This window comes from Delphinus delphis, chromosome 5 (genome assembly GCF_949987515.2).
Source record: "Delphinus delphis chromosome 5, mDelDel1.2, whole genome shotgun sequence".
NCBI lineage: Eukaryota > Metazoa > Chordata > Mammalia > Artiodactyla > Delphinidae > Delphinus > Delphinus delphis.
Window position 1 is genome coordinate 112,529,194 of NC_082687.1, and position 19,926 is coordinate 112,549,119.

The 19,926-nt window shown below is 37.3% G+C and overlaps 1 protein-coding gene across 12 annotated transcripts in view; it reads right to left on the bottom strand.

Annotated features, from left to right (window-relative positions):
• The window catches only part of CAMK2D (calcium/calmodulin dependent protein kinase II delta), a 274,602-nt gene that overhangs the window by 15,539 nt on the left and 239,137 nt on the right, over positions 1 to 19,926 (bottom strand). For all 12 annotated transcript variants that reach the window (XM_060012914.2, XM_060012913.2, XM_060012915.2 and 9 more), the window contains one exon: positions 18,084 to 18,132. In XM_060012914.2, the coding sequence (XP_059868897.1) occupies positions 18,084 to 18,132 (49 nt within the window). The remainder of the gene's footprint in view (positions 1 to 18,083; positions 18,133 to 19,926) is intronic.

Genomic DNA, 19,926 nt, shown 5'->3' on the forward strand with positions numbered 1-19,926 from the left:
AAGCCTATACCCACAGGTCCCAAAGTAGTTTCTGGGGATTTCCAGGTTCCTAGGGGAAAGGCAGGAGAGAAAAGCAAGCGGCAGAAATGCTCCAGATCCTGAGTGCGATTACTTTCCATGCAATTCTGCAAAAGAACTGAGAACACTGCCATGTTCAAATTCATATTTTTTGTCTCTTTATTGTTCTAAAGAAGCCTGGAAGAGAAAGATAAGAGTGTGAATGGGCCCAGTGTTTAAAAAAAAAAAACAAACTCAAAAACCAAAAAAAAAAATATCCCTGGGAACCGAGAGTGATTATGTAATGAAACAACTGATAGATTTCAACATTTCTCAAGCATTATCAGATCTGAGCATCAGGACAATTCTCTGAGATATGCAGACCGATGTTACCTCTCTGGTTAACAGAGAAGTACAGAGTACAGGCACTGCCCAAAGGCACAGAGTTTGCTGATGGCTCCTTTCTGCCATCTTGAAATACTCCCCTTTTTTTCTCTTTTCTCTGCTCTCATCATCTCATTCTCATTTGCAATGTGGACTTGAAACGTTTCAATTCCTTTTAAAGGCTCGGTCTGAGGCCCTCTTACCATATACTGTTATCCCTACGGTTCTATCTACACCAGTGTTCTAAATTGCTGTCTGTATCCCATGACTCCCAAATTGTTACCTTGTTTCTAGACTTTTCCTCCAGGTCTGTATGTCTGTGCCTATTTTGGAATCTCCGTTTGGATATCTTTAATGCGTCTGGAATCCAACATACCCTAAACTGAGCATATGAACTTCTGTTGCCACAAACCTATTTGCTCTTCCAGGGACCTCCATCCAGGTGAACGGCATCATCCACCCAGGTGCACGAGCCAGAAAGAAGCCTGAGGATCATTTTTGACTTTCTCACACCCTGACTCCGAATCCAATCCTTCAAGTCCTATTGATTTTGCCTTTTCAAGGCCTTACACATTAGTCCACTTCTTTTCTTCTTACCATCACTCCGGTACAAGCACCCATCATTTCTTGTCCAGAAAAATTATCTGAAGAGGGACTATGAAACCTCGTATAATCTAAACCCTGTCCATCCCACCAGCCCCACTCAAAGGCTGCCTTACTTTATCCTCTACACCCCACCCATGGCGCCTTCTCTCAGCAATTCAAAATGACCATGGCATCGTAATCTACTCAGCTGCCTACACCAAAATCCTTGATGCCTCCTTTCAATTCCTCATACAGTTGATCACCGGCTCCTCTTTATTCATCCAAATCTTTCTCAGATCCATTTCTTCCTCTCTGGGCTCATTGCCATTGCTCTGATTCTGGCTGTCAGATGTTCCTAACCACTCCTGCCCTGATGTCTCCCCCTTCTCCTCCCATACCCTCTCCTCACCAGCCCCTCCACTCCTCACTGCTGCAGAATCATCCCTCTATAGAACAGAGCTGACCGTGCTGTTCCCCCACTCTCTGGAAGCCAAAGCTCACACTTGTTTGTTCTTTTTTGTTTTTGTTTTTGCGGTACCCGGGCCTCTCACTGTTGTGGCCTCTCCCGTTGCGGAGCACAGGCTCCGGACGCGCAGGCTCAGCGGCCAAGGCTCACGGGCCCAGCCGCTCTGCGGCATGTGGGATCTTCCCGGACCGGGGCACGAACCCACGTCCCCTGCATCGGCAGGCGAACTCTCAACCACTGCGCCACCAGGGAAGCCCTGTTTGTTTGTTCTTTAAAGGTTTTCCTACTCTATTTTTTTCCAGCTTCATTTCCCGACACTTCTTTTCCCCCAGGGCTCCCACATAACCTATTCTACAGCTACACCAAGGGGCTCACTCTTTCCCAACTAGTCCTGGCTCATTGATAATTCTGTGCCTTTCCTCTCGCTGTTCCTTCTGCCTGGAAACTCTGTCTTCTGCCTGGAAATCTCCCTCAATACTTTGCTCCAATGTCACTTCTTCTGTATGGACTTTCCTGAGTGTTCCAGATGCAGCTATTCAATCTCACTGTGGTCCTCCTATAGCATTATCACAGGATGTTCACAGATCTGACCAGGACACGACCACTTTCTACCTTTTAACACCTAGTATTGAGTAAATGTCTCTGAATGCATGCACATATTAATACATAAATACATGGATAGACAATGTATATAAAGTTCTTTGTGCATTTTAATGCATTAGATAAATGCCAAGTACGGAGGTGATGATGATCATGTCTGGTAGCAGCCTGGCTGTGATTATGCTAACTGGAAAGGCATTCATGGGTCCTGCACATCTCAAAATCAGCAGAATTACCACCATATATGAGGCCACGGTATTTCCATGGGGAAGTAATCTGTATAGGTCTAGAAAGATTAAACTAGGCACATCTATCAATGTTTAAACTTATAATTTCTTTTAAGAGAGTTGAATGGAGAGAAGGAACCAAGTTATTTGAGCTCAGGCTTTTTCTGAACCTTTGTTCAGATTTTAAATTTATTAGTTTCAGGTGAAACTTTAATAATAAAACTTATTCAGAAGACTAGTTGGCCTACAATGAAACTTGGGTTAGGAAATAAACTGAATTTATACATGCAAATTGAGATTCACTAAAATGTTAGCAGAGTATCGAATATTAAAATCTTTTAGTGAACTGTGCCTAAAGATTTACTTATTCAGTGATCAAAAGTTGTTTAGCTTTTTTTATATGTATCATCTTAGCTTAGCAATTCTACTCATTTACTCTTTGTCAATATTTATTCTATTATTCTCTCACATAAATCGTACCCATGTTTTCTTTGGTCAGTCTCCCAAGGCAATAGAAATAAAAGCAAAAATAAACAAATGGGACCTAATCAAGTTTACAAGCTTTTGTACAGCAAAAGAAACCATAACAAAACAAAAAGACAACCTAGAGACTAGGAGAAAATATTTGCAAATAATGTGACCAGCAAGGGCTTAATTTCCAAAATATACAAACAGCTTATACAACTCAACAACCAAAAAACAAACAACCCAATTGAAAAATGGGCAGAAGACCTAAATAGACATTTCTCCCAAGAAGTCAAACCGATGGCCAACAAACACATGAAAGTATGCTCAACATCACTAATCATTAGAGAAATGCAAATCAAAACTACAATGAGGTATCACCTCACACTAGTCAGAATGGCCATCATCAGAAAAACTACAAACAATAAATGCTGGAGAGGGTGTGGAGAAAAGTGAACCTTCCTACATTGTTGGTGGGAATGTAAATTGGTACAGCCACTATGGAAAACAGTATGGAGATTCCTCAAAAAACTAAAAACAGAGTTGCCATATAATTCAGCAATCACACTCCTGGGTACATATCTGGACAAAACTATAATTCAAAAATATACATGCAGCCCTATGTTCATAGCAGCACTATTCACAATAGTCAATATATGGAAACAACCTAAATGTCAACTGACAGATGAATAAAGATGTGATATATATATAATGGAATACTACTCAGCCATCAAAAAGAACGAAATAATGCCATTTGCAGCAACGTGGATGGACCTAGAGATTACCATACCAAGTAAAGTAAGTCAAAAAGAGAAAGACAAATACCATATGATATCACTTATATGTGGAATCTAAAATATGACACAAACGAACCTATCTATGAAACAAAAACAGACACGCAGATGTAGAGAACAGACTTGTGGTTGCCAAGGTGGGTGGGGAGGAATGGACTGGGAGTTGGGATTAGCAGATGCAAACTATTGTATATAGAATGGATAAATAACATGGTCCTACTGTATAGCACAGGGAACTATATTCAATATCCTGTAATAAACCATATGGAAAAGAATATGAAAAAGAATGTATATGTATGTATAACTGAATCACTTTGCTGTACAGCAGAAATTAACACATTATAAATCAACTATATTTCAATAAAATAAATTTAAAAATTTTGCTCTATTTAATTTAACTACTCCTTCCATGTTTCTCAGAGTTATTGGGTACCTGCCTGCCAGAGACTTGAAGGACAGGGAGGTTAAGTGACTTACTAAAGTCATCCAGCAAATTCAGAAGCTGTGCCAGGGCTGGAGATTTATCTGGCTGAGGTGCTGTCTGCTGTTTAATTCACTAATCTATGTTCCTTTCCAGCCCATAGTGCCTCATTCAATATTTTGAAATCATAAACTTAAATAAACTACCTAAATGTCTTTGAACTTCCTCTGGGAAGGTGACTGATGACTTAATTACTGAGCCAGAGTTGTAATTAATTAATACACCAGTTCCACAAAACTGGGTATCCCATGGTTTTATTGTCTTTTTCCATGCTGCCATTAACAAAAATAACTCTTGGGAATAGTTTTTATTTTAGGCAAATATACAAATTAGGATCATTTTCATGTTCTGGGTAGTTTTATAAAAAAAGGTGCCTATCAACTCAGCTATGTTTGGAGTTTCCTGTGCAATTAACAGCTTGTTTCTTAGTCACTATTTTTATTTCACTAGTTTGATATATTAGTTAATATTTAGGAGAGTAATTTCCATTATTTTGGCTTTTAAAATCAAAGTCATCGAAGATTCTGGAGTTGATTGGCTTAATACTCTATTATATAATATTTTATCCAAATATAACACCTGGAAATTACCAAGCTTCTAGTCAAGAATGCTTTTCAAGAAATTATTGTAAAGCTCACTTATCCATAATTCACTTGTTCAATAACACCAATATTCAGCCTTTTAATTGCTAGAGGCCCTCAAGATTTAAAAGATAAATTATTCAAATCATCTTTGTACTTTGCTCTATAAAAACCTAACTACTCTGAATTTCAAGGCGTAAATTGTTCATTGGGGAAGAAGTACTACTAGTCTTAGTCCTGTTAAATTGCTATGGTCTGACAGTAAATGATTAACAAATATTTAAGAACAGAAAAGTCTGGCATTGGGATCATTTAGTGTAAGTGAAAATAGGTTTAGATTTTTTTTAAAAGATTTGTGAAGATATCATTGGGTTACAAAATATGGCTGTGTCATTCCTAAGATGAGTCTGAATCTGAAGATGAAAAAAATATTTACTATTTTTTTTAAAGATTAAAGGATGTGTAAAGTATTTATAAAGATTTTCATTAAAAATGGCTGACATAAAACTTTCAGGGTCTAAAGAAGCTATATATAGTTATACAGAACATTTGCTGATATGAAAGAATTCAGTCCATCCACATTAAAGTAATTGGGTAACTTTTCTGCCACCTGCAGCTGACTTGCAGAAGCTAGAAATAGGACAACATTATGAATACCATTGAGTATTCTAAGTATTAAGATGTTTTATGAATTAGATAGGTGTGGTTCCACTTCCAGTTAAGAGTTGACGACACGGAAAAAAAAAGATTTTAAGAAACTGGTTCAAAGAATCATACCAACTGCTTAGATTTAAGATTAAAATTGTAGTCTCCGGGCATCAGGTGTATATATTTGCATGATAAGAGAAATACTAAGCATTCTCAAGAGGTATCTCTTTCTTCCACTGCAGAACCAAGGTGATGGTTAAAACTACTGTCTCAAAAGAAAAATCAGACTAAGAAAAGAGAGAATGAGACTTAGGATTTTTAAATATTTGGAAAGTTATTTTTTGCCTTGTTTTTGGGGGGCTTGTTTTGTCGTGAATGAAATCCAGCTTTCCCCAAATCTTGGAACTGTAATGATTCCAACTAACCCCTCCAATCAATTTTACATGATATTAGCCAAAACAGGGCATGTATCTTTCAGGTCAAAAGTAAATGCCAACCTGTTCATGCTCTGTCCTTCAGTATGGACAGGCAGTATGGACAGGCAGTATAAAATATTGAGAAGAGTTAAAATTTTGTGCAGCCGTGAGTGTAGGCTTTATTTTTTTCAATGATTTCTACTGCTGTTGCTCAGCTTATAATTAATTTAGTTTCTCTTAAGTAACCTATTCCTTTAGAAAAAGTATAAAATTTGACTTCAATGAAAAACAGAATCCACTGTATGCTTAGATAAGTTTATTTATAACTCTACTTTCCTGAATAAGTTAACTGGTAGATTCATGAATGCTCCCTTGGACCAAGAATGCAGGAGCCTAGAAGGCTATCCGCCATGGTAGAGAACCGTCATATATCTTTGTTCATTTTGCAAAAAGCAAAAATAAAAAACGAACAGAAAGATACACCAAAATTAATTGAAGTGTGATGTCTTTGGATTTTTTTGAGAAAGCACCAGTTAGACTACAGTTAGAGTATAAAAAAATGTTATTCTGTGACTACATTTATTATTAAGTCCCATATATTTTTTAAAGGTCTTTTCCCCTTGTTTCCAGGTTCACACAAGTTCCTAAACGCATTTCAGTATTTCTCACACCAGTGTTTGCTTCAATGAGGTTGACACTAAGCAGTTTCCCCACCCACCACTGTACAGATCATACAGATATTTTAATTATAAGAACATCATTTCACTTCTTTCTAAGTGTTAAACAATACTCATCTCATTCTGACCAATTTCCCTTGACGAGACTGACAAGATAAAACAGCAGATCTTACTACTGCTCAAGAATATGCAGCAGCATCTGCTCTCATTGTAATTCCATGCTTTCTAGCTAATTCTCATCTTCAGCAACTTTCATTGCAAAGTCTATCATTATCCAATCCATGCTTCCAGAATCATTGAATGGAAACTGCAAGAGCAGATCAGGTTTAGTGAAGTAGAAAAAAGAGAGGCCAATTCACGAAATATGTCATAGAACCCAGTCACACCACACATTGTTCAAAATAACTAGAGCATCTACAATCTACAGTAAATTAGGGAACTAGTGAAAAAAGTTAATGGAACAAATAACGTATCTATAGTTAAGGAATGTTTTTAATTTGGAAAATTATGGGAAATTAATAGACTCTCTTGATAAGTCAACTGTATAATGCATTTGTCTACAGCATTGTAGATCTAAAGGTCAGGGCTCGATGTAATATATGTGCCTATATGCCTAACTGATCTGATAATTATTATAGCCTTCTGAGATGTCAGACCATGGACTGAAAAGGCAGAGCAGTAGTCAGTCTGGATAAATTTATAATGGGTTATCACAACTTGCAAGACATACTTAAGGTTTGGAGGAAAATAACCTATTTTCACCACACACACACACACACACACACACACACACACACACACACACACACACTCACAAAATGATGTGAATTCCTGTAACTCTTCTCATGTCCCCATGCATTTGACAGAGAACAGTGACAAGACTCCTAAGACCAGGAGTCATTTCTGTGATTAGTTACTACATTTTTCAAAACTTAATTTGGGAGGGTGAAAATATCTTATCAGACCAAAAATTCTTCAATGAGTTTTCATGGCTAATGCTTTTTATTAAAGTGATATACCTCACACTGGCACTGTATAACCGCTTTAGCTCTGGGATATTCTGATCTAAATTCAGCTTAGAAAACTGATTTAAAAGTATGTGGACCAAAAAGGTTGCCTACCATTTCAGTAAAGTACAAGAATGTTGTTGCCATCAAGCCATCAGACACTGCAGCCACCCCTGACGGTGCACCCTGAGGGGAATTCAGGATGGAAAAAACCAGGATACTGGCCCTAGATAGTTAAGATGCATATCAAAGGAATAATTTCAACGAGCCCAGACTCTTGCATCTTCCCATACATACAAAGCACTAAATTCACTAACTTGGGATGTCTGTTTTCGTGTGTATGTGTGTGTGTGTGTGTGTGTGTGTGTGTGTGTGTGATTAGCAGTAATCTTTTGATGTTCCACTAATTTTTTTTTTTCCAGCAAAAACTTCTACATACCTTGGCTCTTCCCTTACCTCTTCGGGACACTTCCTCAGAGCTATCTGAGAGGCTGCCTCCCAGGCTATAGTCCTCAGTAAAGTCCTCGAACAAAACATAACTCTCAACTTTTAGATTGTGTAGTATTTTTTCCTGTTGACAAGTACTTGTTGGAATATCTTGGCCAAATTTTACAAGACCAGTAAATTTATTCTTGTTTTAATCAATGTGAGTATAGAAAGAATTACATTTATGAACTATATATTTCAGAACTAACAACATATTACTGTTGTTTTCATTTATTCTAGGATATATTATAAATGTAAATTATCATAAAATGTAACAGTAGATACATATTTGTGAGTATGAAATACTTTTTTCCATTATTTGTTGAATATAAAAGATGAACATTCATCAAAGACACCATTCAGGTTATCTGATGAGTAATTAACAGTCCACACTTAGAAACTTGAAGTTCCAGGGGGACAGACCACTTAGAACGCCTATAAGGGTTATCTTTAGCACTTGCATAGGCAGATTATACAACACATCACAAACCACTGAAGAGGAAATTCTTCAATAATTCACAACACTGCTCATGTTAGAAAATTCTAGTACAGACTAAAAGGATCTTACCAACTCAGACACAGGCGCTTACACATTCATCCCAAACAAACGTTGTTTGTTTTATCCTCCATAACAAACAAGCAAGCACCACACTTCATTTTTATTAACTGTTCATATATTTAAATAGCGTTAGTAAGTTCCATCTTAGTCTAATCTTTTTTTTTTTTTTTTTTTTACTTATGAAGGTTATAAATGAAGATCTTCTATTTCCTGAAGAGAGATTTAAAAACACAATCTCATATGCTCATACCGTTTCTACACTGGTCACAGTACCTGTAAAAAAATCACTGGGGTCTCTTTAAATAAGCTCTTTTCTGTCATTAGAGACTGTTAAGCTTTTCAGAGGTAATTCTCTATTCTTCAGCAGTATCTTTACATTTTTGTTCACCGTAACGCTATACAACGTAATAGTATACAATTTTTTTTTAATTAGAATACTATAATTCTCAGTAAACTAGCTAAGTAGAGAGTAAAAATACTCTGTACTCAAAACAGACACCACCACAGCAAGTTATTTTCCCCAATTGAAAACATTCTCTAGCTCAAATTGAAAACAAATGACATTCTGGAGCAGAATTTCTTTATTTTCTTTCTTTTAAAATCTGAGAACACATAGTGATGATGGGTTTTTGTCTATTACTCAAACTTTCCCTAAAATCCCAAATTCTCTCCTTAACGTTTGCCATCCGTGTTGTGCTGGATAGACATAGTGTAAATAACCACATGTAGTGATGTTAATGAAGAAACCAATAATCCTGTAATGAATTACTTCAAAAACAAACAAATAATAGGTCTTTCACACTTAAGCTGTTAACTTCTGTCAAGATGGTTAGTTTCCCTCTGAGGAAACACTGAACTGGCTAATCACGGTCTCCAAGAAGGACATTTTATGTTATGGTTCTTGAGATAGTTTGCTTGAGAATTTGGCATAGATACACTCCTTTAAAAATGTGTATTTTACTTTTGTCGAAAACAATCAGCCTACATACTTCTCTTTTATTCTCATCAGGGATAATCAAGACACACTCAAAATAAGCCAATTTTTCAAAACACGTGAAAACATCCAGGGATAAAAGGATCAGTTTAAATGAGGAAAGACTGAGTCATTACTTAAAATGTTATGCTTAATTAAAAACAAAATATGTCTCTAAACTCAAAAATTTTAAGAGTTCAAACAAAATTAACTTAATGCAAAAACCTCATAATTAATTTATTAAGTGCCTACTACATGATATCATGGAAGCAAAACAACAGTGAATTAAAATAATCTAATTGTTTAAAATTCATGACAAATTAAAATAATACTGTTACCTTAATAAAAGCTTTTTAAAAATATTGGCTTTTGTTTTAAACCAAATATGAATTTATTTTCTGTACTTGGGCAGCTTCTTTGTTTGCTTATGTAAGTAGATTGGCTGGATTGTGGGTTAAGATTGTGGGTCTTAACGTTTACAGATGTTTACCCACTTATCAAAATAAACGGCTTAGAAAATAGAAACACTGATGCTACAATAAAAATCACAGGTCCCTTTAGATTTACAGACTCTTTTAGTAGTGAACCTCTGTGCTTATATCATGTACTCATAGGAAAGAATGGCCAGAATTAATATAATTAATTTTGCTGACTATCATGGGCCAGGCATTTAACAAATATTACTCTAGTTAACATGACTACGTTTTGTTATTGTTATTATTGTTAGGTTTGAACCATACGAAATCTTTACTTCTGAAGGTAAAAAATGGTTAAGTATTGAGACATCATTATCTCCACTGTACACAATATGACTCAGAGAGGTTTACATGGGCAGCTGGATCGCTTAGCTCATAAAAGGCTGGGCTGTAATTCAAACCTACTATCTTTGACACCAAAACACATCCTCCATCCAAACAGGAAAGAGGATCCTGTGACTTACTTTTGAAATTTTCATTTTCTATGTTTTTAGTTTCTCAATTATGGGGTGGGGGCAGGGAACATGTGGACAAAAACCTATGGAGATAAAAAGTTGAGATGTGATCATAACTTTTAGAGAATTCTAGTCTTTTTAATGACTACTAGGACATGGCATGGTTGATTTCTATCTTATTTCCTTCCTTCATCAATTAAATACTTATTATTCCTACTCTTGCCAAACACTGGTCTAGATACTGTGGACAAACCAGTCAAAAATCTCTGCCCTGAAGAAATTTATATCCTAGTAGGGGGAGAGAGACCGTAAGCAAATAAGTAAAATACATATTCCAGATAATGATAAATACTAGGAGAAAAGGAAAGCAGAGAAGGAGAATGGGAGCACTGGATTTGGAGGGAAACAATTTAAAACAGGGTCATCAAGGAAGATCTGAGAGGGTAACATTTGATCAGAGACTAAAAAAGAGAAGAGGCAGCAAGCACATGGAATCTGTATCAGGACATATTAGGCAGGGAACGGCAACTGTAAAGGCCCCGAGGCAGCAACCAGCTTGATACATATCAGGACAGTGTTCCTGAGACATCTATAGCAGATGAAGTCAGACAGTAAAGGGAGGTATAGCTGGAGGAGGTCCTGATCACTGAGGGCCTTATAATCCATTCTAAAGACATTGGCGGCCAATGGAAATAAGACATAATCTGATATATTTTAAAAGCATTACTCTGACTACTGTGTCGTGAACAGACCATAAACAGGTAATACCAAAGCAGGTAGACTGGCTAAGAAGTCATGTCAATAATGTAGGCTAATGATGCTTTTGTGGACCAGGGTGACGGAAATGGAGTCAGTAGTCAATTAAAAAAAAAAATTGAGTGTACTTTGAGGGGAGAACCCGTAGGATTTGCTGGTAGACTGGGTATATAAGGAAAACTGAGGAGACAAAAAAAAAAGCAATACCTATAACTAAATCTGTCTTTTTGTACCAAATATGATGCTACGTTTCATATGATGGACGGGCACATTTTGCTTAACAGCACTGACCAAGGGAAAAATGTTACACTATTACATATCAAAAGAAACAAAGAAAAAATAGACTACCTGATTCACTAAGTGTTAAGGATAAACATTCATGTACCTTGGAAGAAACTTTCTTTAACATAGAGTAAAATTTTAATGCAAAAAGCCATTCATTGGGGAAATGGACCAGCAGATATAATTTCATTAAAGAATGTACTACATGACAGAGAACTCCTTGAGCAAGGGTTTTTTGGCCTCAGCCTAGTCTATCATATCTAGTACATAGTAGGTGTTCAATGGTCTTTTGAAAAAAACTAATTGAATCCAAATTTTCCAAATAGAGGTCTCTTTGTTAGGAATTACATGTGTTACATGCATCTGAAATTTTCTGTATTTGCTCACATGACTATTTGTAGCTATGTCCTTATGTTTGTTTTTCAATGAATATATTATTCTTGTTTTAGAATTATCTGGATACAAGCCAGAAACAAAGAAGGTACACTATCACGCAGAATCATCATCTTTTCTAGACTTACTCATGAGGGCAAGAAGTGTGGCTATCGCCTCCGCAGAGCACCTTACACTGCAGGTGCCCAGGGAACATTTGTTGCACTAAATTGAATAATGAAAATACCATTCCAAATGCAAATAAATAAAAACCCTTTACTTCTAGATAGTCTCTTCTATAAAGCGCCTTCATTCATGTGTTTGTTGGTTGCTTTCATTTGTTTTGTTTTGATTTCAGACTTTGTTTTAACCTGGGGTTTAGCAGGGCTAAACAAGCCTGAGGCTATCACTGACAAATTTAAGATGCAAATCTCACAGAAGGCAAAGAGTAAAGAGAAAAACAGAGTGAGTGCGGAGGGTAAAATAAAGGAATGTGAAAAAAAAAGAGAAAATGAAGTAATTTTACATGGGTGGTAGATGGGAATGAATTCTGCATCAGTCCTATAAGTTATGGTTCTTGATCTAAATGTTAAAAGGTCAACAGGTAGACACACATGCAGACAAGAATTTTTCTAAATAAACCTTTTTAAACATCAAAGTTTGGATTAGAAACCTAAAAGAAGTTACTGTATACTGCCCTACAGGTCTTCTAAGACACTTTCAATCTAATGGAATGACATAATCATCAAAAGTCCTTAAATAAAATATCCAGGAGTTTCTTAATTTGCAGATTCCCTTGAAGTAAGAAATGCATGCAAGGCCAAGTGCTGAGTTACAGACTGCTTAAGGTGGGAAGGGGACTGGCATCAAGTGGTCCTCTGCCCCAGGGAAGCCTACACAGAAACGATGATTTGCAGTAAACAGTAGAATTTGAGTATTTAGTCATCACACTGTCCACTACTGTCCAGATTTACAAAAGACACTACTGTCCACTACTGTGATCTGTGTCCAGATCACAAAAAACTCACTAATCAAGTGAGTCTGTAGATTAGCTGAGACCATGACATCCAGGTGTCGTCATATACCTGCCTCCAGTCAAGAGATAAGGCTGTCAATACCTGTGTCCTTAAACTGGGCCTTATGCAAACATTCTACGCACATTACCATCACCTACGTGTCAGCAAAAGGAAAAAGAGTATAAACGAGCATGAAGTCCCCACATACAGCCAGTCTCACATTTCTGCAATACATTTCTGCTTGCGGTACAGAGCTCCACTGGCCTAGAGCTGTAAGAAAGATGAAATGCAGCACGAGATCCAAGCAGCTGCTGAATGCTGAGCTGAAGTGAGATGCCGGAAGCAGGATGAGTGACAGAGATCACTTAAGGGCACACAGGAGCCCAACGTCGACAGGGGCTGCACAGCTCTGGCATCCTGTGAAAAAGCAGTAGATGGACCAAACTGATGCGCACGCATCAGGAAGAAGTAGCTGACTCTAAGCAATGGTGCTGGGCAGGCTAGGAGGTGGACAGACATTGTGGCACACAGCAGCAGGCCCTGCAAACCGTTGCTATAGCCACAAACCAAAGGACAGTCTTCACATGTACACAGGGTCAAAAGGACCACTTTAGGTACACCCACACCCCCTGAGAGCAGTACTGCCATCACTGCCATCCAGTCATGAAAGGCCACTAATGCCAGCTGTTTGACAACACCTGGAATTAATGAATTACTAGACATATATTCAAAATGGAATGATTATTTCATTAACTTTGGACTGAAAAAAAAATCATATTTTGAAAACACCATAAATTCTAATAGAAAAACTTTTTTTTTTAAGTGTATAATGGGCTGTTATTATCACAGTGCTTCTATGGTAATAACTATGCTTCATTAAGATGCTTATTTGTTTTTAAACTATTAGTATCTCTCTGTTACACTGAATTTATTGATGTAGCGTTAGAGATAATATTTGGGTTGAGTACAGGACAAAATTAGGAAGCTGCTCACAAGGTCAATACTAGGAAGTCAATACATTGCCTTGGAGAAAGAAAACACAGGACCAGAAGCTTTTTACAAAGAAGAGTTGTGAAACAACACAAAGTCCCTTAGGGTGACTGTGAGTTGGGGCAGAAAAATGTTGTGGTTGTAACTCAATGCTGAAGGTTTTTAAGAAAAAGAAAATAAAAGGACGTTTAGATATGAAATACACTTACCTTGGGTCTGACTTTTTCAGTAAGTTTTCCTGATATTTATTGAATTAAATGGGAGAAATGGCTTAAATGATAGCACAAAAGATACATATAAAGCACACGGAAGAATGTTTTGCCTGAGGTGTTGAAAGCTCTTGAATAAAACTAGTTCACAAAGAGAAGACGTGGAGCTCAGGCAAACAGTAGACATTTAGTAAACATTCCCTGAATGAATGAAGAAGCTGAGATAGTTTAGATACAAAGCAAGAGTGACCGGGGACCGGGGCCTCTTGAAAGCCAAAGGCCATTCTGAATGGAAACTAATACGCAGAGTTCAAGGAAAATGGATCTTTCCGAAATCCCCGCTCTCTAGGTTCCACTGAATGGAAAGGACCGTCAATCTACTACAACTTCTGCTTTCTTCCTCCTCTGACAGCTGCTAGTCTTTCTACCTTTTTCCTCCAGAAGAGGCCAGGAAAGGGTACCCTATTGTTGGTTCCTCGTTTCTTCCTCCGGTCAGGTCACCATGATGTTTTAATTCCCCCTCCCCATGTCTCTTTACAGTGGAGGGGAGGTAGACCTGTCCCTGCCAGGCTGGTCCTCAGGGATGGGACGGAATGTGCACCACACTGGCAGGGGAAGCATGCGATACGGTGTTCAAGGGATGCGTACACCACCGCGAAACGATGCCAGTCGAGGTGCTGGTGTTGGGGGGGCGCCCAGCAGGAAGGAATGGAGCGTGTGGCTGCACGGAGGAGTGCACTATGGGAATATGCCTTTAAGAGGATGTTAAAAGTTGTGGTGTTTCACCCTGATAACAAGGCTGTATATAGAAAGGATAGAGTTGGAAAGTGTGTGTCAAAGAAAAGACATGCAGTTTTGTGGATAAGATATAGTTTTGTAGTGAGGGTATGGTTTTGGTCAGGGGATATAATTGATTGGTCTTTGTGAGTTCCTAGATGTTGGATATATGTGTAACTTTGGGTTCTAACAGAGCTGGACAAAAAACACATTCCCTACCAGGCTATTCAGAGCTATGGCAAACTCTGAGGTAAAGAGAAAAGAGTACAGTCATTCAAATGTATAAATATGAGAGGGTCTTTCTGAAAGACAGTGCGCTAATAAACGGAGAGATTCCCACACAAGCCTATCACCACCATAATAAATATATCAGAAACATTTACGACCGTTTTATGTGCCACCTGTCTTACAGTAAGAATGATGGCCTGGGTGATCTTTCAAAGGATCTTCAAGTCTTAAAGTTTTCTGATATCATTCAATATTAAAAAGGTTAACCACCAAAAGACCGCATGGGTCTTAAAAAGAACACAAATGAGGCCTAATATATATATGACTCTGTGGCCACATCCACCCTAGGAAAATAAAGCAGACACTTGAAAAGTTTATTCATTGAGTTTAAGGAAAGGAACCAAGGCACTTTGGGCTCACTTATCAACTGGACATTTCTTTTGATTTCAATATTATGCTTAATTTCTCTAACATTTGGTGTGTGTAGACTCAGCATAACTATAGAGACAAATACTGTCTCAATTTGGGAAATCCCAGAGGTGAGATGAAACCCATATCATTGTGATTTCAAGAGAAGAGCTGTTTTCTGAGAAGTACTGATATAATTTCATTTCACCAAATTAATATAAGCTATAAGGCGAGACTGTCAGGGACTCTGTTTATATATTGACATTTACACACATTCACAGCAATCACCCTAAGCCAATATGTAGTATAGTGAAGAGCCCAATTCAGGTGAGAAAGACCACTTATTAAAACCCTGCTTGTAATCACCTAAGAATAAACATATTCCTCAGAGGATGACTTGCATACAGTGAGGTGTTAGTATTCTCCTAATTTTATTCAGTTATTTAAAGGTTCAGTCTCACCAGTGAATAATGCACAGGTTATTTCTTCTTTTTGATTCCCCTTCAGGAGAAGAATGTAAAAAGTCATATAAACATTTTGTTTGGGTGAAAGAGCTAATGAGTCCAAAATACTTGTCAAGATGATGCTTTCTGAATCACTGGGAAAGATAAATGGCACATCTGCTTATTTGGTTAAAAAAAATCTCTTTATCTAATAAGACTGGCATCAGTGATTCATAAAACTTCTTCAGTTCAAATTTTAGCTCAGAGGCAAGAGGGAGATGAATAGACCTACTAGGGCTTCCTTGGTGGCGCAGTGGTTGGGAATCCGCCTGCCAATGCAGGGGACACGGGTTCAAGCCCTGGTCCGGAAAGATCCCACATGCCACGGAGCAGCTGGGCCCATGCACCACAACTACTGAGCCTGCGTTCCAGGGCCCGCGAGCCACAACTACTGAGCCCACGTGCCACAACTACTGAAGCCTTCACGCCTAGAGCCCATGCTCCACAACAGGAGAAGCCACCGCAATGAGAAGCCTGCGCACCACGACAAAGAGTAGCCCCTGCTCGCCGCATCTAGAGAAAAGCCCACATACAGCAACGAAGACACAACACAGCCAAAAATAAAATAAATTAAAAAAAATAGAGCTACTAAATAAAATCCTCGACACAGCTATCCACCTTTCCACTGTAAATAATGACTGACTACTTCTAGCAAAGTTAGATCAGTGCGCTAGTAATCTAAATAGAGACTACAATTTAAGTGTCAGCTGTTCTGTACGACCAAAGAGGAAGAAGTCAGCAGAGGTGACTAGCAACTTGTGGTCTACAGTCATTTTTATTTATTTTTTTCTTTCTTTTTTTTTTTTTTTTGCGGTACGCGGGCCTTTCACCGCCGTGGAGCACAGGCTCCGGACGCGCAGGCCCAGCAGCCACGGCTCACGGGCCCAGCCGCTCCGCGGCATGTGGGATCCTCCCGGACCGGGGCACGAACCCGTGTCCCCTGCATCGGCAGGCGGACTCCCAACCACTGCGCCACCAGGGAAGCCCCATTTTCATTTCTTAAATAGCCTATATGTCTCCTTGACCTGAGAATTTCCAGGTTCTTTATTCTATAACATGAATACAATTTTTCAAAATTATATCTTACCAATGCTACCTACAGAATTAAAGCCTATGGGGATACTATTAGGTAATAATCTTTCCAGATAATGTTTAATTATCTGATGGATCATTTCTCTGAATTTGTTTTATACTTCTTTTCACTTAATACTTCTGTTTTAAATATCCCTGTTTTACCATTCTTTTTCTGGAATGGCTTCTAGACAAGTGGCCTGTAGGAATTGTAGTTACCTATACTAAATTAAAAAAATAAGAATACAAAACTGCATAAACAATTGCAGCAAAATTAACACTTCTAAAACAGCCCTGAGTGAGAGAGGGGCATGGACTTATATACACTACCAAATGTAAAATAGATAGCTAGTGGGAAGCAGCCTCATAGCATAGGGAGATCAGCTCGGTGCTTTGTGACCACCTAGAGGGGTGGGATAGGGAGGGTGGGAGGGAGACACAAGAGGGAGGGGATATGGGGATATATGTACAGCTGATTCAATTTGTTATAAAGCAGAAACTAACACACCACTGTAAAGCAATTATACTCCAATTGCTTTTTAACAAAGATGTTAAAAAAAAAAAAAACAGCCCTGAGACCAAAAAGAAGAAAACTGACTGCAAATGTGTGTTTAGTATGTATGTGCAGAGGCACTGAGAAGATGCTGATAGAACTGCTGGCAATGACTCATATATGGAGCTAAGGGAACCTGGACAAATGAACTGAATGGAGATCAAGAATATATTAGAAAAGTGCATGAAAATCTAGGTTTAAAAGGCTGACAAATGCAGAATTTCATTGAAACCCAATTGAGACTACTGAAAGTTTCAAAAAATGGTTATTCTCATGCTCTGTTCTTGAATATAAGTTGTTTTCTAGACATACATATACCTTTTGTATTACCTTTTGACTGATATATTTAGAATTTGATATTATGATCCCAAACATTCATTACTAGTTTAAAATCACAATGTCCTTGAATATACCACATGTTGTCTATAGTTTAAAGACAGAGAAAAGAATATAATGTGAAGAAAAAATGGACAAAATCAGTACATATAATTAAAATAATAATGTACTTATAAAAAGAAAAGTAATTTTGTGTCTCAGAATAGACCTAGTTCCTAAACTTATTAGTTATTTGAAACAAATACTTTTCTTCCGAGATATATGTAACTCTGAGTTGGGATTTTCTATTTCGGGTTTAATCGTACCTTTCACATCTTCATCCTCAATTGTTGTATTTGAACTCTCAGTTGACTCCTGTTGAGAAGAAAACATATTTAAAGTTGCAAACAATGAATAGCTTGACTTTTGTTTTTCTCAAAAAATTGGCAAGTGATATACGTATCATGCAAAATTCTTCAGCAGGCTGTGCGCATATGCCGACATGCAAATGTACAAATATGTTACGCGGTTTTGACAGAAATAAAATGTCAAATGCTGCAAACATTTCAAAAAGGGAGTACTCTGGTTGCCTAATCCCCGAAGCACGATAAATCAAGGTGATTTGTACAAGTAGTCAAAGTATGCAACTTATTTTAAGAGCTGTGTAAGGATGTGTTGTGTTACAGTGCCCCATAAGGTGTGCTTTCTCTAAGTATTTATGAGAAGTTGAATATACTAGCCTAATGAATTTGAACCTTAAAAAACAACATTTTTTATTCCCAATTAAGTAGTAATTAGTCCTTTCTTTGTGTAAGGCACTATATCAAGCAGTAAATTTGTAGGCTATTTATCAGCCTGACTTCTCTGTAGAGAGAAAAAGCGTTTCATTGAATCATTTGACGAAGAAGCTGAGATATGGTGAAAATGCTTTCAAGAAGAATTTCCATGTTTGTGATCAGCACAATGGAATTATATGAATAATTTACTTTCAAGGAAAAAGCAGATTTTTTTCATTCGTTTCTAAATTAGAAACTGGCTTTATTGATAAGAAACTTGCTCCCATAATGAAAAGACAAAGCTATTTCTCTGTAAAACTACAAATGAAGTTGCAGATTAATAAGCACAGTTAAAAGGACACTGTAACTGCCAGTATTAAGACACGTTCCTTAAAATGGTTGACAAATTTTTCCATTAATAATGTATTAATAAAATATTTCTAGCAAAGAAATTTAGTAATGTTCATAAGAAAGACACAATTTTCTACTTGGAATGATTAAAGGGTACTGCCAAAAAAAATTGGAAACTTCTAATCAATAGCTATGTGTTCAGCAATGAAAACAAATTTTGGAAAATGATGCAAACATTAGTCAGTGTACTTTCAGAGATTCAATATTAAAAAAGTGATCAATTTATACAACTGTAATATATAATATTTAATCCAAAGGGACAGACTAATTAAAGATATATCCAGAGTCTCCACAACATAAAACCAAAGCAGAGTCTTCATGCGTTTCTTAATGTGACCTAGTATTCAAATTTAAACTCAAGATGAGGATAAACCCATGCACTGTAAAAATAATTCATGTAAGCAGGAAATATCATGCAACAACTCTTACAAATGACATAGCTAGAATTATCGAAGTGTCCACTCCAGCTGCTATGCTTGGTCTTTCACTTGCTAACGATATTGAAAATAATTGTTCACAGGTGTGATGCTCCTGACTACCTCGAGTCTTTTAGGGACTCAGAACATTGTAAGTGTCACGACTGTAAAATACATCTCATATTAAGGAACATAACACTTCATGTTTTTTTACTTTAGTAATTTTAATATTGACCAACTAAATGTTAGACCAGAGGAAATGTGTTTTCTAAGACTTTAACACTGTAGATAAGAGTAAGGAAAAGTAAGACCCATGGCTATACTTAAAATTTGAGAAAAGTCTGATGAAGTATTTTTCCCTCCCCTTAGAGATATAATAATGGATGAGGAGTAACAAAGCAGAAAGATGGAATACGTTCGGGAACTGCCTCCTTTCACCCTACGGACATGTATACAAGTACTGTTATTTAGTTAACGTGCTATGCAAACAATTTACAATGGACAGGAAACATCATAGTCTTCTTTCAGGATAAGCAGTTACATGTCTGTTACTGAAATGCATATAA